This window comes from Pseudorca crassidens, chromosome 11 (genome assembly GCF_039906515.1).
Source record: "Pseudorca crassidens isolate mPseCra1 chromosome 11, mPseCra1.hap1, whole genome shotgun sequence".
Taxonomy (NCBI): domain Eukaryota; kingdom Metazoa; phylum Chordata; class Mammalia; order Artiodactyla; family Delphinidae; genus Pseudorca; species Pseudorca crassidens.
Window position 1 is genome coordinate 92,422,040 of NC_090306.1, and position 14,248 is coordinate 92,436,287.

At 49.6% G+C, this 14,248-nt stretch overlaps 1 protein-coding gene across 1 annotated transcript in view; it reads right to left on the bottom strand.

Annotated features, from left to right (window-relative positions):
• The window catches only part of LARGE1 (LARGE xylosyl- and glucuronyltransferase 1), a 590,958-nt gene that overhangs the window by 35,897 nt on the left and 540,813 nt on the right, over window positions 1-14,248 (bottom strand). Inside the window, exons 11-12 of the mRNA XM_067697877.1 lie at window positions 9,845-10,008; window positions 646-924 (exon numbers count right to left, since the gene is read on the bottom strand). Coding sequence (XP_067553978.1) covers window positions 646-924; window positions 9,845-10,008 — 443 coding nt within the window. The remainder of the gene's footprint in view (window positions 1-645; window positions 925-9,844; window positions 10,009-14,248) is intronic.

Sequence of the window (14,248 nt, forward strand, 5' to 3'; positions counted from 1 at the left end):
CCACCCCCGCCATGGGGAGAGCTGGATGCAGTCACAGAGAGTCAGCCCGGCTGACCCCAGCTCCCACGTTAGTGTGAGCTCCCCATCTCGCTCCCGGTCTCCCGCTGGGAACATAAAGAATGATAATAGTACCCGTGGCAGGGACTCCGCAAGGGGAGGAAATGAAATCCCACTTGCCATGCGTTCAGAACAGTGCCTGACACTCAGCGAGCGCTTCACTAAATGTTCGCCATCACCACCACTTTGATTTGTTTTCCAGAAAAGGCAGTGATCTTTCTAGAATGTTTAGATGAAGGCTGTCTGATCCAAAATTGCAAGAGGAATGATATGTTTTCATAAAAGCTATAGGAAGAGCATTAGACTGGGAGACAGGAGATGCTTCCTGGACCAAGCTCTGCCATAAACATTTCATGAGGCCACCTGGGGTTCTAGTCTGATCATCGTAAAAATACAGACACTTGTAGCCTAACTGCCCCTCCAAACCCGGCAGTCAGGGGCCATTTATCTATGGGTGGACTTGGGCAGGTGCCCTCCCCTTCTGGGTCTTGGCTGACCCATTGACAGAGGGAACACTGGACTAGACGACGATCCTAAGGGGGGTTTTGGCCCCAGCACTGCCCACGCCTGAGCCCCACGGGTCCTCACCTGAGGTACTCATAGAGTCCGTACATGGGCAGGAAGTCGATGTCGGACAGGAACATGTAGGGCGTGCCCACGTGCTTCATGGCCACGTTGCGCAGCAGGTTCACGGGGTAGAACTGGCCCTCCTTGTACACGATGTGGTAGGCCACGTTGTGGCGGCCCATGAGCACCTCCGAGCCCTGTGCGTAGCGGAGGAACTGCTGGGCCTCGGCGTCCGACAGGTAGAGGGCCAGGCTGATGGGCCCTTCCCAGTGCTTGCAGATGGCCTCGAGCATCTGGAGCCTGCAAGAGACGGGACACCTGACCCATCCGCGCATGCGCGGGCCTCATCTGCATCTACAGGTGTCATCTGCGTATCCGCGCGCATCGTCCTGTCCGCTAGCCTGGGGCTGGGGAACTCCATCTCCATCCACAGTTGGTCAGTCAGCTCCAAATCCAAACCCCTGCTCTAAATGTTAATCACTGTGTGATGGAGGCCAATAACCAAACCTCAGTTCCTTTATCTGTAAAATGGGCACAATACCACTCACCTTTTTGTGTCTAGTGTTTGAATGCTTCCACACAGAGGGGTGATATGGAGAGAGTCACATCCCACTATACTAAGCTTTTTCTTTTCAGACTCCTCTTTTCAACAGTGGGTGGGAAAAAATACAGTAAATGATGTAAAGATCCCTTTCCAGCTTAAAACTCCTATACCTTTCCTTCTCCCTCAGCAAAGGTGTACAGCAGCCCTCCCACTCTCCTGAAGCAGGGACCAGCCATAGGAGATTTAGCCAAACTGAGTTACAAGGAGCATTAAAACAACCAGTAAAAACAAGAGTAATAATAACCACAATCACTGACTCATTACTATGCACCAGACAGTTCCCAGAATTCTCCCCCAAGCCCTGTGCCCCATCTGTCATTTCCCCCATTTTCCTGATGAAGGAATTGAGGCTCTAGATGTCCAGTCAGCTTTGGTTCTTGGACTTGCACCAAATGTGTGTGGCTAGCTTTCTGGATAGGACTTTGAAGACAGTGAGAAGATAATACTCTTGGGTGTCTGGCAAAGGCAAGGAAAAAAAAAAACATATGAATGTTGGGGACAAAAGTGAGCCTGGGGTGACGGCGTCTTCATTTTTCAGAGCGCTTATTGCTCCAGGGCACCAGGCAATTTTGCAAGCCTACCCGAGAGGCGCTGAGCCAGAGAGAGTGAGGGTGGGGTGGGAACAGAGCCCAGAGAAAAAAACGAAAGATGCTCCCAACCAAGAGGGTTCTGCAAAAATGTCTGAGGCGAAATCTATAAAAATGTCCCCTCCCCCCACCGCCCAGAAGCATTAGACGTGCCTGGTACATAAAATCTATGGTTAAGAAACAGCAAAAGCCTATTTCAATTTTCCCTACCCAGCAAGAGGTGCATAATCAAGTAGGCTCCTGGTCAGAATGGCCACTTCATTCGGACAATTGCCAGGAAATAGATTCCATGCATTTCCATGCTTCTAAACAAAAGAAAATGCGCACACCTATCTTGTGTCAATGGCTTTCCTGATGGGCTTTCAGTTTCCTCTCAGTTAATTCTGTGAACTGGTATTTCCTGGATTTGCCTCCTCTTTCACTAAGGAGGATTAAGATATTCATCAGGGTACAATGCCCCCCATTTCTCATACTTTATAGCAATTGTTAATCAAACTGACCCCGGCCAGTTTTGAAAGAGGCACTGCATTCTCCACAATGCCTGATTTCACTGAAATCTGTGTTCGGCCTCTGCTACAAGGGCCCTGGTTTCTGCTGGGCTCTTGAGAATCTGGGAGTTTGAATTACCCCACCTGCACCTCAGTTGCACTGTCTGCAAAATGGGAGGACTCTGCACTTGGATGGGAGCGATGTTTGTACCAATCCTTGAAGATTTGGGGAGTACAGGGCAAGGATAATTTCTACTATGTGGACGTCAGCGTTAAAGGGAGTGGATGCGGGAGGCACGTCTGACCGAGTGTGAAGAGAGACCAGCTTCTGCTGTGGATTCTCCCCCTGACCTGGGGTTTTGGATTCTGTGTCCGAGTTTTCCGAGCAGGGAGCAAGCCCTGCCTGGTCCAGCCCCATCTTCCCACCTCTGACAAGTTTAGAGTGAAAACAGAGACACAAAATACTTAGGGTTCTCAGGAGAAAGGGGCTGCTGGTGTGACAAACATCATATCCATGCAGACTCTACAGGAAATGGTGCCAGATGTTCCAAAGAAACTCACTGAGTGAAAACGAATCATGGCGCCATCGCTTCTGTCTCTCTGCCACTAGCTCCAGTCTCTCTTTTCCCTTAAAACCAAGCTCTCTGCCAGGACCCGAACAACAGTCAAACAGACAAACTGAGCGAGGTTCATCGTAATGATGATGATACATCAAGTGTGATCACGATACAATAAGTCTCTACCATGTATCTGTTGCTCACAGCGTGCCAACACATTTTGGCTGTTGTCCAAAATGTAAATGTAAATTTGTAACGTTTACAGTAATGCTATAAACATAGTGGAGATTCTCAATCACTGTTTTACAGGTGAGGAAGCTCCAGGAGGTGAAATGACTTCTTTCAAGTCACACAGCTACAAAGTGGAGGGGCTGGATTCGCACCCAGGTCTGACCCCAGTGCCAGGGATCCAGACCACTGCTCAACACGAACTGGCTTTTGGCTGAGAAAGACGTCCCCAGATATCTTCCCATCACCTGTTTCCCCAAACAGGAATGTGTTCCGACCTTGGTGTCAGCTTCCCTCTAGTCCTTCCTCCTTCTCCTTGGTCTCTCTTGGAGTCCAAGATCCCCCAGTCTCTCCATCCTTCTCCTGGTTGTTTCTCTCCACACCTATTCCCTAAGGTCTGTCCCTGTGCAGTTCCTGTTGAGTTTTGCGCCGAGTCTATCTTTGGTGTCTTAACGTAGGAAGACAAAGGCTCTGGCACAGCAAGGACCTGGGCCCACGGAGAGTGTTTCAAGAGACAAAGATTAATTCAAAAAATGGGTAATTCCTACCCGTTTGGAAAGAATCTTTGAGATTTTTAGTCTGATTATAACACTGTTATGATGAAAGGCCTTAGCCTCAGAGAGGAGCACGACCTGCTGAAGAGGACACCGTGTACGAGAGGAACGGCTGACGCGAGGACCCCCTGTCCCATGCTCTCTCCCCTCCCCCACAGAGCCCGCCATCGCTTCATGCCGGGAAGAGGATGGCAAAGGCTCAGGAACGGCCAGAGATATTGTCTGCAAGACCTAGAAAGCAGCAGGGCTTCCCCCAGGGAGGCCTACTGAGACAGGAAGCCCCAGACAGTCTGTGTAGGTGAAAGGGAGCAGGCAGGGAGATGGCTGATTCTAAACCTAAAAGACCAGGGTTGGAAGGAATTCTAGAATGTCAGTTGGCCAAACAGCCTGGGCAGGTGGCCACTCAGTCTCTGCTGGAGTGGGGAACCCACTCCCTACAAGGCAGACAACTCCAATCTGGTACACAGGGCAAGGCAGGCTGCAGGGTACAGAGGGCAACTGTGGGCTCTGGGCTCAGGCAGAACTGGGTTTGAACTCTGACCTGTGTCAGTATCTCTGGGCAAGTGACAATAGTTCTTTGAGCTTCCACTTCCACATATGCATAGAGGGGATAATAATACCTCTGTCGACGACAAAATGGCTACAAATTCCTCTCCCGCTATCCATGTACACCTCTTGGTAATACCCTCTGCCACACTGATTCTGGGCTGGCCATGGGACATGCTTTGGGCCATGGGGCATTGGCAACATGACACAGGCAGGGGCGCTGAAAAGGGCTTGTGTGGTGGGGCTTGCCCGGAGCTGCTCTCGGAACCTTGCGAGCGCCGCTGTGTGAACAGCCTGCTTACTCATGACTCTCAAGTGTCTGTCACAGGGCTGGATGTGCAGCAGCACTCGTACATGACAGCTGTGATTTCCTCCTCACGTTCAACTCCTCCCTTTGGAACACGTGGTCCTCCAGCAAATATCCTGTGAGTATGTGCAATGTGCAGGCATTGTCCCCAGAATGAACGAGAAAGACAAGGTTCCTGCACTTCTGGAGAGAAGAAATAAACCAAGGTAAGTTCAGAGCGAACTGAGTGTCAGAGGGGCAACAGAACAGGAAACAGGATAAAGAGGGACGGTGAGGGCAGGCCTGCAGGAGAGGTCAGTGTGAGCCCCGGATAACGAGAAGGACTGGCCTTGAGAAAGCCTGGGTGGAAAGCTTTCCAAGAAGAGGGAAGAGCCCTTGGGATACAGAGCTTAGCACGCTCAAGAAAGAAGAAACAGGACCAGTGTGGATGGCACATAGGCAAGTGCGGGGCAGAAGGAGAGGCTTTGGGGGCTGGGCAGGTGCCGGGTCATATGGGGCCTTCAAGGTCACGGTGGACAGCTCTAATACTGTTCTCAAGGCACTGAGAAAGCATGATTGACCAGATTAAGATCGCCCTGGCTGTTGCGTGGGGAAAGGAGTAACTTTCACTCTCTAGAACGATGCTTTCCCAGCTTCAGCTGGCTCAGGATCACCTGGGAGGCTTATTACGACCCAGATCCCTGGGACCCACTGTAGAGATTCCTGTTCGGCAGGCCTGGGATGGGGTCCGTGCATCTGTGTTCTAACAAACTCCCAGAAGATGCTGTGCTGCCGGCGGAGGGATGGGACCTACAGGATGGGACCCCAGCTCACGTTCCCTTTCCCCTGCTTGCAGAAAACAGAGAGAAGGCCCGTCAGCCACACGATTCCCTGGAACTGTAGCTGGTACTTCAAGGACTTCATCCAAGGAGCAGGAAACCGAGCAAGCGTCTCCCGGCCAGGTGGCCGGGATGCTGCGATCAGGATGCCTCCTAGCCAGCCCGCTTTGTCCTTTCAACCATTCTCGTCCGCTGCTGGGATGGGAGGGAAGCTTCCTGAGCGAGCGCCTGTGTGAGGAGCAGCCCTCCCAGCTCCACAGCTGCAGCAGGCAACGTTCATTCTTTCTGAACGGAATTCTACAGGGAGCTGGGCACGGGAGCCTGCACGCTGCCTCCCCTAATTCGTTGTGGCACTCACGTAGGGCCTACTTCTGACTCAAAGGTTTACAAACACACCCGAAATGTTTCTTCAATTAAAAATCAATCCAGCAGGCACCAGTCAGCCTGCAGCATCATAATTGGATATGTGGGATGGCGGCGTGGAAGGAGGAATTTCTGCCGCCTTCATCCACCTGTGCGGCTGCTTTAGAATTTTTGATTATGTCCCGCTAAGTGTCTCTTGCTAGGGTGTGGAATTCCTTGGGTTCTCTGAGGTATTGTCTGGATGGCACTACTTGTCACAGCGTGTCAGGGGATCGCACGCCTGCCATGCTGGGGGATGTGTGTGCTCTGAAGGGAAGGCGTCTGAGGTTAGTGTTTGCAGCAGATGTGAGAGGTGCCGGGGCTTTCTTTTAAGCCGGCTGGGAGGGGAGGTCCTGCCGGGTTTCCTGCAGCCCAGGCTGGATGCTTCGGGCTGGCCACAGAAAGAGGGGCTCTGTCCTGTCTGTATTCTTTTGTTAATAACAAGCGTATACATAAGGATGGATTTGAGTTGTTAATAATTAAAAATGTTTGTCTTCTAATTGTTTGTAAATTCCGGGTAGCAAATGCCATAACCAGCATAAAGGTGAAAAACATTAAGGAACGTGTGCTAACATTCGTGGCCCACTTGCTAATCACTGGGCACTTTGCAGCGTCTTACTTTATAAAACCCAGACAGCAATCTGTGAACCTGACGATATTACTGCCACTTCATAGGTAAGTAGAGTGAGGCTCAAACAGCCTGAATAACTTGCCCAAATTCACACGGTTAGGAAGTGGTACAACTCGACTTCGAACCCAAGTCTTCCTCTCTTTTTTTCCCCCCTACATCACGTTCTCTCTCCTAAATACCTACCATGTGCAGATGCTGTGGTCAGAGAACACAGACCTAGCAAGTACTGACTGAATGTAAATATGTCCCAGGGCTTTCCCAGAGATTCTCACATCTTCACCTGAGTTTGCAGGTGACCACTGGCTACTGATCTTGATGAAGAATATCTTGGTGACAAGCTGAATGTACGAATAGCAGTCGTGAACGTGACCAAGGAAAACCAGGATGCTCTGATGGGAACCTGGGATCACCTGGAACTCACTCACCTGGCCAGATCATAGTATCTGGACTTCAGGTGCCTCGTCTGAGGCGACTGAGATACATTTATGCCGCCTGGAGAACAGAAGACCCATCTAGACCATCATGCAGCATGAATATTAAGGATTAGGTTTTGTTTTCATTTTAAATGGCACAGAGGAGAAGGAAAAATAAACATGAAGAGCGGCAGTTATGGCGGGTGACTTGCTGTTGTGCTTGGCGGGGAAGGGTGTGTACGCCCAGGCTGATAAGGAAGGGGAGGGGTGACTTGGGACACTGGTCTAGGCCAGTCCCTCATGGAGCCTCACTGGGAGCCTGGCAGGTTTGAGCTGGAAGGGCCGCCCACCTCTCCCGGTTTCCCCAAGCCCTGCCTACCTGGCCGAGATCTTTTGCTCTCCTCACCCTCACCCTGAGCACAAGCACCTAAGCTCTAACCGTGTGTGCCCCAGAGGGCCTGGCATCCTCTCCATCCTGTGGATATGCTGCACGCTCTACCTGGGGGCTGGCAGGGGGCTCCTCTCCCTATGAGCCTTCTACCGTCAGTCCACTCAGCCTCCCTCGGGGACATGCGCTCTCTTCCTTTCTCCGCCCCAGCCGGGAGGCGGGCTCCTCCTGGAGCATCCCTCTGTGGTCAGAACCTGTTCCCTGCCTGTGCCCGCCAGACTTCTAAGCTGGCCCCAAGACTCCTGCCCCTGCCCTGGTGTATCACCCTGTAGCACCCCTCCCTTGAGTGCGAGCGGAACCTGGTAATACGATGGGATATTACTCCTGTGACTAACAGACTGGAGAGATTCTCCTGCTGGCTTTGAAGAAGTAAGCTGCTATGCTCAGAGGGCCACACGGCTAAGACCTGAGGGTGGCCCCCAGGAGCTCAGAAGGACCCCACCTAACAGCCAGCAAGGAAACGGGGACCTCGGTCCTGGAGCTGAATCCTGCCAAAGCCTGAATGAGCTTAGACATGCACTCTGACTCTGAGACGAGACTGCAGCCCAGCCAACACCTGGATTTCAGGCCTCGGACCGCAAGCAGAGAACCTGCTAACACATCCAGACTCCTGACCCAGACACTGTCAAAGTAAAAAAAAAAAAAATGTGTTTCTAAAGCTGCCAAGTCCGTGGTGATTTACTGCACAATAGAAAACGAATGCATGGTCTGAACTCTGAATACACTACATATTCCTTGAAGGCAGGAACAGGGTTACGTAGCCCCAGCCCCACAAGAGGCTGGCACGTGATTCTAATAGATGCTTACATAGTATCTTGAGAAAAGTGAGGCCACGGGAAGGAAAGACCTCTCCTGAGATGACACAGCAGGGCAAGGACCCAGCTGGAGCCAGAAGCTCTGTGCTTGTCCTCCTTATCCCGTTTGGTCTTTGTTACCTGTTACGGTCAGCAAATTCTCTGAGTTTCTGTACAGGTGTCCCGGAGGCTGTGCATCTCCAGGAAACCACTAGCCATGAAGCCATTTAATTCTGTGAGCCGTCATTTGCTAATAAGCAGAGGGACTCACAGAGCAAAAAGGAACCTGCTTCCACAGCCGCTCTCAGCACGCATCATTCCCGGCTGCCTCCGGAGGCAAGGTCGCCCTCACTCTCCCGAACTCCCAGACCGCTTCCTGTCCGTGAGCCTTTTCGTGTCCCAGTGCTGTTCCTGTGTTTGTTCACTCATTCTTCAATCACTCGTGACTAATCACAAGTGACATTTATTGAACACTTACTAAGTGTGCCACGTCCTGTCCTCAGCACTTTACAGGCGTTAACTCATTTAATCCTAACACGACCCCACGGAATCTCATCCACAGGCTGGACAGGCATCTCCAAAGTGGCTCAAAGACAGAAGGAGACCATCAAACTCCCTTCCTAACTGTGGGAGTCGAGGGGGAATGACATGAAGGGAACTAGGGCAAGGGCAGCCACTGTGGACATCAGTAAATCAAAGAGGAAGCTGGTTAGTCGAGGTGCGCGCAAGGCACATAGGACGGCCAGGTACAGAAACACTGCAGAGCCCTGAAAGGCTTTGAATCCATTCACCTCCTGGCAGCCAGAGAGATGTTTTCAAAAATATAAATTACAGCATAAAACTCTGTGAAATTTCTACAATAGGTTCTCAACCACGTTTAGAGTAAAATCCAAATATTTCATGAGTTTCTAATGTTTATAAACTTAACCTCATGCAACTTTCCCCTCAAGCCCCCTCTCAAGTGATGCTTCAGTCACACTGGTCTTCTATCAGGTGTCTGAATACACAAGGCCCTTCCTACTGCAGGGCCTTTGCACTTGCTCTTTTGTCTGCCTGGAAAACTTTTCTCAGCAACTCACCTACCTAACTCCTTTTCTCATCCTCAAGTCTCTGCAGAAATGTCCTCTCCTTAGAAAGACCTCTCCTGACCATGCCACCGAAAAAAGGTCTCTCCCTTGACATCGATAATATGTGTTTCATCCTTCAAAGCACTTACCACAATTATAATCATTCGACTTAATTATTTACTGTTTTTATACCGCTAGTCCCATTTTCTCAATGCTGGCTGCACATGGCAAACTCAAAACAAGTCAAGGTCTCCACCCCACAAAGATTCTTACTTAACTGGTTTGCAATGGAACCTGACCATGAATTTGTTTTAAAAGTTACTCAGGTGATTCAATTTGTCCCCGGTCAAGGTTGAGAATCAGTGCAACAGACCATACGCCACATGAGGGCAGGGATCACGTCAGTACTTCCTGATAAAGCCTCCAGGAATGATGCTTGCATCAACACGTATATAAGGAAAACAAACAGAACTGCTTTCCAGCAGCAGCTGTGGGTCCAGTCCATGTGATTCCCTATAATACACCCCCCCTTTCCTTGAGGTAATGTGAGTAGAGCTCTATTTTTTTAGAATCAATTCTTCACCCTCACAAACAACCAGCACCATCAGGAGACAGGAGCCCTTGGTTCTCAGTGCTGGAGAGGGGATGAGACATAAGCCCTATCTTATCAGGCTTCAATGTTCTAAGCCTGTGAGGCCACCTCTCCCTTCTCCATTCGACTGGGTGAAGGGCAGCGGCAAGGGGACTGTGTGGAGGGTGAGGGCCCGTCTGCTTACCTGTCCATGGAGAGCTGAGCAACCAGGGTGACGTCCGTGTTGTCTGAAGTGGGCTCATACTCGTAGTGCAAGAAGTACAGGTGGGTTCGGTGGACGGTGAAACGCTCTCGCCGGAACTCATAACACAAGTCGTCCTCATCCAGCTCAGAGAGCTGCTTCTGGAGCTGAAAGGTAGGCAAGAGGGCTTGGAAACGTGAAGAAAATCCCCGAGGGGCCTGCCTGTTGTGCCCTGTCCTCCCCTGAGTTTGTTACCCATCGGACCTTACTGATGGGCCAATCCGAGAAGGACAGGATCCTGTTTTCATTTTCCTCTGCAATTTAATCTGATTTCAAAGAGGTGATGATAAAGGGCAGCTGCCTCACCCTCTGAGGAATGAGACGCTCTGAGCCAACAGTGACGGTGGTGGCGGCACTGACAAATGCATAAGCAACCACGAAGTCCTTATACAAAACAAAAAACGTTTTCCTTCGTGACCCAGCACAACAATTGCAAATAACGGGGGAACTGTCGTCTGTGAACAGAGTAACGGGAACCAAACGGAGCAGTACCTGTGTGTGATTGGACAGAAAACGCAAACCCATAAACGAAACAAAACATCTTTTCTTTTCATTTCATCCAAGTTCAATCAGTCTCAGTACCCACTCTTCTTCTCCCTCTCTTCTAAGGCTCTGACATCTTTTACTTTATTAATCTGCTTGTAATTGTTCTTTACTTACCTCTCCTATTCTCCTTCCTACCCAACTAGCGAAAGAGTGAGCTGTCCTGCTAACAGGGAACTAGGAACTTAGCGCTTCACATAAGCAGGTGCAGATATACAGGTTTCCAGATCTGCCGATATACAATATCCCTCCCAGGCAGGTGGGACTGACTGTGCTTGCCTTATAGGTGAAAAATTGCAACGAACAAGTAAAAGAACTTCGACAGTTACGGAAATTCAATCAGTGGACGTGCGGTAGCAGAATGAATGGGCCGGGAACAGGGAGGAGAGGACTTTTTCAGGTGATGGGAATGTCTTACGTCATGCTCAGAGTGATGGTTACCTGGGTGTACACATTTGTGAAAATACATGTACACTCAGAACGGGTGGATTTATCATAGGCAAATTGTATTTCAATAAAACGTATTTAAAGAAAATAATTTGCCAAAGGTCACATGGTTGCTTCCAATATTTCTTCTGTTACATGAACCTTGTCCATCACATGATGACATATAGTTGAATATAGATTAAACTTCACATGACTAGAGTTAAGAGCTGAATGCAACACAACATTTTTCCAAAAAGAAGATCTATAAAATCTCTAAACCAACAAGAAAATATATTCACTCACTCCTTTATGACCTATCAGTTAAGACCACTGCTTTGAACTAGGTGATACGCTATGATTATTCTTTTGTCTCCAGTTCCCATGATCTTACTGTTAAGGTCAAATGGATTTTCCTTCTTTATTCTCTACCAGTAGTTCAAAATCATGGTAAATTTTAGTTTGCTTTATATTAAGACCATGCTGATCTTGTAATTTTTGTGTCTGTATTTCTGAAAAAAGACTTTTTTCTTTAATATATATATTTTTAATAAATTAAAAAAAAAAGACCACTGCCTTGACAGGTTAAGCTCTGATATTATTTCTCAAGATGTGTGCTGACAGCTGACTGCATTAAATGCTCCAGTTTCTTCACTGCCCCCTCCCCCATATCCTTCCCCTTTGTCATGCGACCTTTGGTGCTGCTCACTACAGAGGCAAAGCCGATTTCTTTAATCCTTGAATCTGGGCCGGACCTGTGACTTGCTTTGGCAGACAGAATGGAGGGGAAAGCCCCAATCCTGAGGCTAGGGCTCGAGAGGAAGTGCATGCTTTCTTGGGAAAATGCCTGGCTAGCCTGCTGGGGGAAGAGAGACAGCTGGAGCAGAGTGGAGTCTCCCCAGTTGCCTATCACGTGAGCAAGGCTGGCCGAGGTCAGTAGAGCTGCATCCATAAACACTTCTCACTGCACGCCACTGAGGTTTTAGGGGTTTGGACCACTAGATAACAGGCGGTGTTGTTGGCATTTTGTGTGGGGTACCTTTTCACTGGGTGAGTCTGTCCCACATACCACGGGGCGGTTGGTTTCCAGGGCCCCAGCCCAATAAATGTTCGCAGGATTCTCCAGACGGCTGTGTACAACTCCAAATGCACCCATATGTTCCCAAAGGCCACTCGGGGAACTGGCTGTGATCAAAGTGATCTATGAGACGTTTTCAGCTACCTTTGACATTTTTAACCTTTAAGAAGGATGAGATCAGGGATACCCTTCAGCTTTTCAAGTCCAATTCAATGTCCTTGCCTATTTGAAGATTCCCTCTATGCCAGCAGGGTAACTACTTGATATAAGGCTAGGAGCTGGAACTCTCATTCCACCTAAGATCCTAGGAGCCAGGTGACGCCTTCTGGCCTGCAGGACTAAACCCAGATCCTCACTGACAATTGTATACTCTCCCTCTGACCCATCAATCCCCACATACTCTGCCTTACACCAACAGTCTTCCCTCTGCTCCCCAAACCTGCATTCCCTCCCACGCCTCCGTGACTTGGCCCATCTTCCCTCTCTGCCACACCCTCCCTCACCTCACCCACTCTTCCCCACCTGCGGACTTTCTATTGACCTTCAAGATTCAGCTTAAATGGTACCTTCTCTGTGAAACCTTTATGGGCCCTGCCAGGTAGGGCTACTCCGTTTCTTCTCTGTGCTCTAAGAGCACTGAACCTGTAATTCCACCAAAGCACTTGCTAGTTGGAACTGAAATTGTTTAAGAGCAACTTCCCTGGCGAGACTGTGACACTTCACCATTGTCCCCAGCACCGTGCCCACCGCAGGACAGGTGCTCAATACGCGTGTGCTGTGTGCATGAGAAATACCTGCTGCACACAAGAAGGCTGCGGTCACTGAAGTTAAGGTCTGTCCGTGTCATTGCCCTTTTGTATTCTCTAACGTTATGCATAGAAGCTTGTCATTCTTACGCCCATCATTGGCTCCTATATTTGCAGTTTGAGGGTCTGTGACGGCTGAAAAGGTTGTGTCCAGCAAACAAGCATGTGCTGGGCTCCGTGCAAGGTGCTAGGTGTGCTTGACTTCTTGTCCTTAGAGCCATCCAGTGAGGCATGTGTCAAACCCTCACTTGACAGTGGAGGAAACTGTTTGGAGATCTTGAGATCACCCAGGGAGGTCGAACTTGGGTCTCTGTCCCTGGACCACCAAGCTGCCTCTCCAGAAAAGATACTTGTTTAGCCTCAGGTCAAGAAACAGACACAGGACAGGGGCTGAGGTTACTGCTTCGATCCCAATCCTGTCCGTGAAATCTGGGGAGAGTGCGTGAATCATTTAACCCTTCTGAGCCTCAATTTCCTCACCTGTAAAATGGAGATAATAACAGTAGCTACCTCAGGGGATGGCAGGAGGATTCCAGGAGATGCTGCATATGAAGAGCACAGTGTTTGGAGGGACTCAACAATGTCATCTATTATCGTGGTTGTGATCACAATTAGGAAAGGGAGATTCCTGGGCTCCCGGAGACACCTAGGTGGACGTGTGCTGAAACGTCACCTGAAGGAGATGGCATGGCAAGGGTCTGGAGGGCAGGGGAAGGGGGGCTGGATGAAGCTGGGTCACCTTCTGTTTCATGAGTGTCAGAGAGAGTCCCAATGTCTTTCTCCTTGAACTCAAATATGCCTGGAAGTTGCAGTGTTGTCTGCCAGGAGGAAACGGAACCAACCAACACCCACCTTCCCTTTCTCACCCACCCTGCTGAAGAAAACAAGTAATTACTGCCCCTTAGAGAATAAATGTCTGTCAAGTTCTTTGCAAAATCAGGGCTGTTTGGTGGGTATTTGTTTTGTGTTGTATTTTTAATATGCTGATAAGAGTGCATGGCTTCCAGTCCAGTGAAGAGAGAGAGGGAGCCTGTGAGGATGTGTATGCATGTCTGTGTGTGAGCACGGCCAGACACCTGCGTGTGGAGCAAAGGGTCTTTCTTTGATGAGGTTTCGAAAAAGTTCATCCTCATCACATGAGGAAGGAAATTAGTGACCAGAACATGAGAAATGCATGTGTTACGGGGTTCTCTCTTCCCCCTTAGCCTTACACTGGCAGTACCCTTGAGTTGGGGAAAATGACATTCCAAGGTAAATAGCTCCAAGAGCCATTTTCTGGAAAGCGTCCATAGCATGGGCTCCTAAAGGCAGGAACTGTATCCCATCCATCTCTGAATCCCCTGAACCCAGAACACCTAGTGCATCTTGAGTGCCCAGCAAGACTCTGTTGGATACATTCAGAGCCACAGCATGTTAAGAAAGGGAACAGTGACCAATGAAAATGCTCCTAGAGCTACCAAAGTATGGCTGCCCTAGCTGGGAGGGTCTACCAGCAGT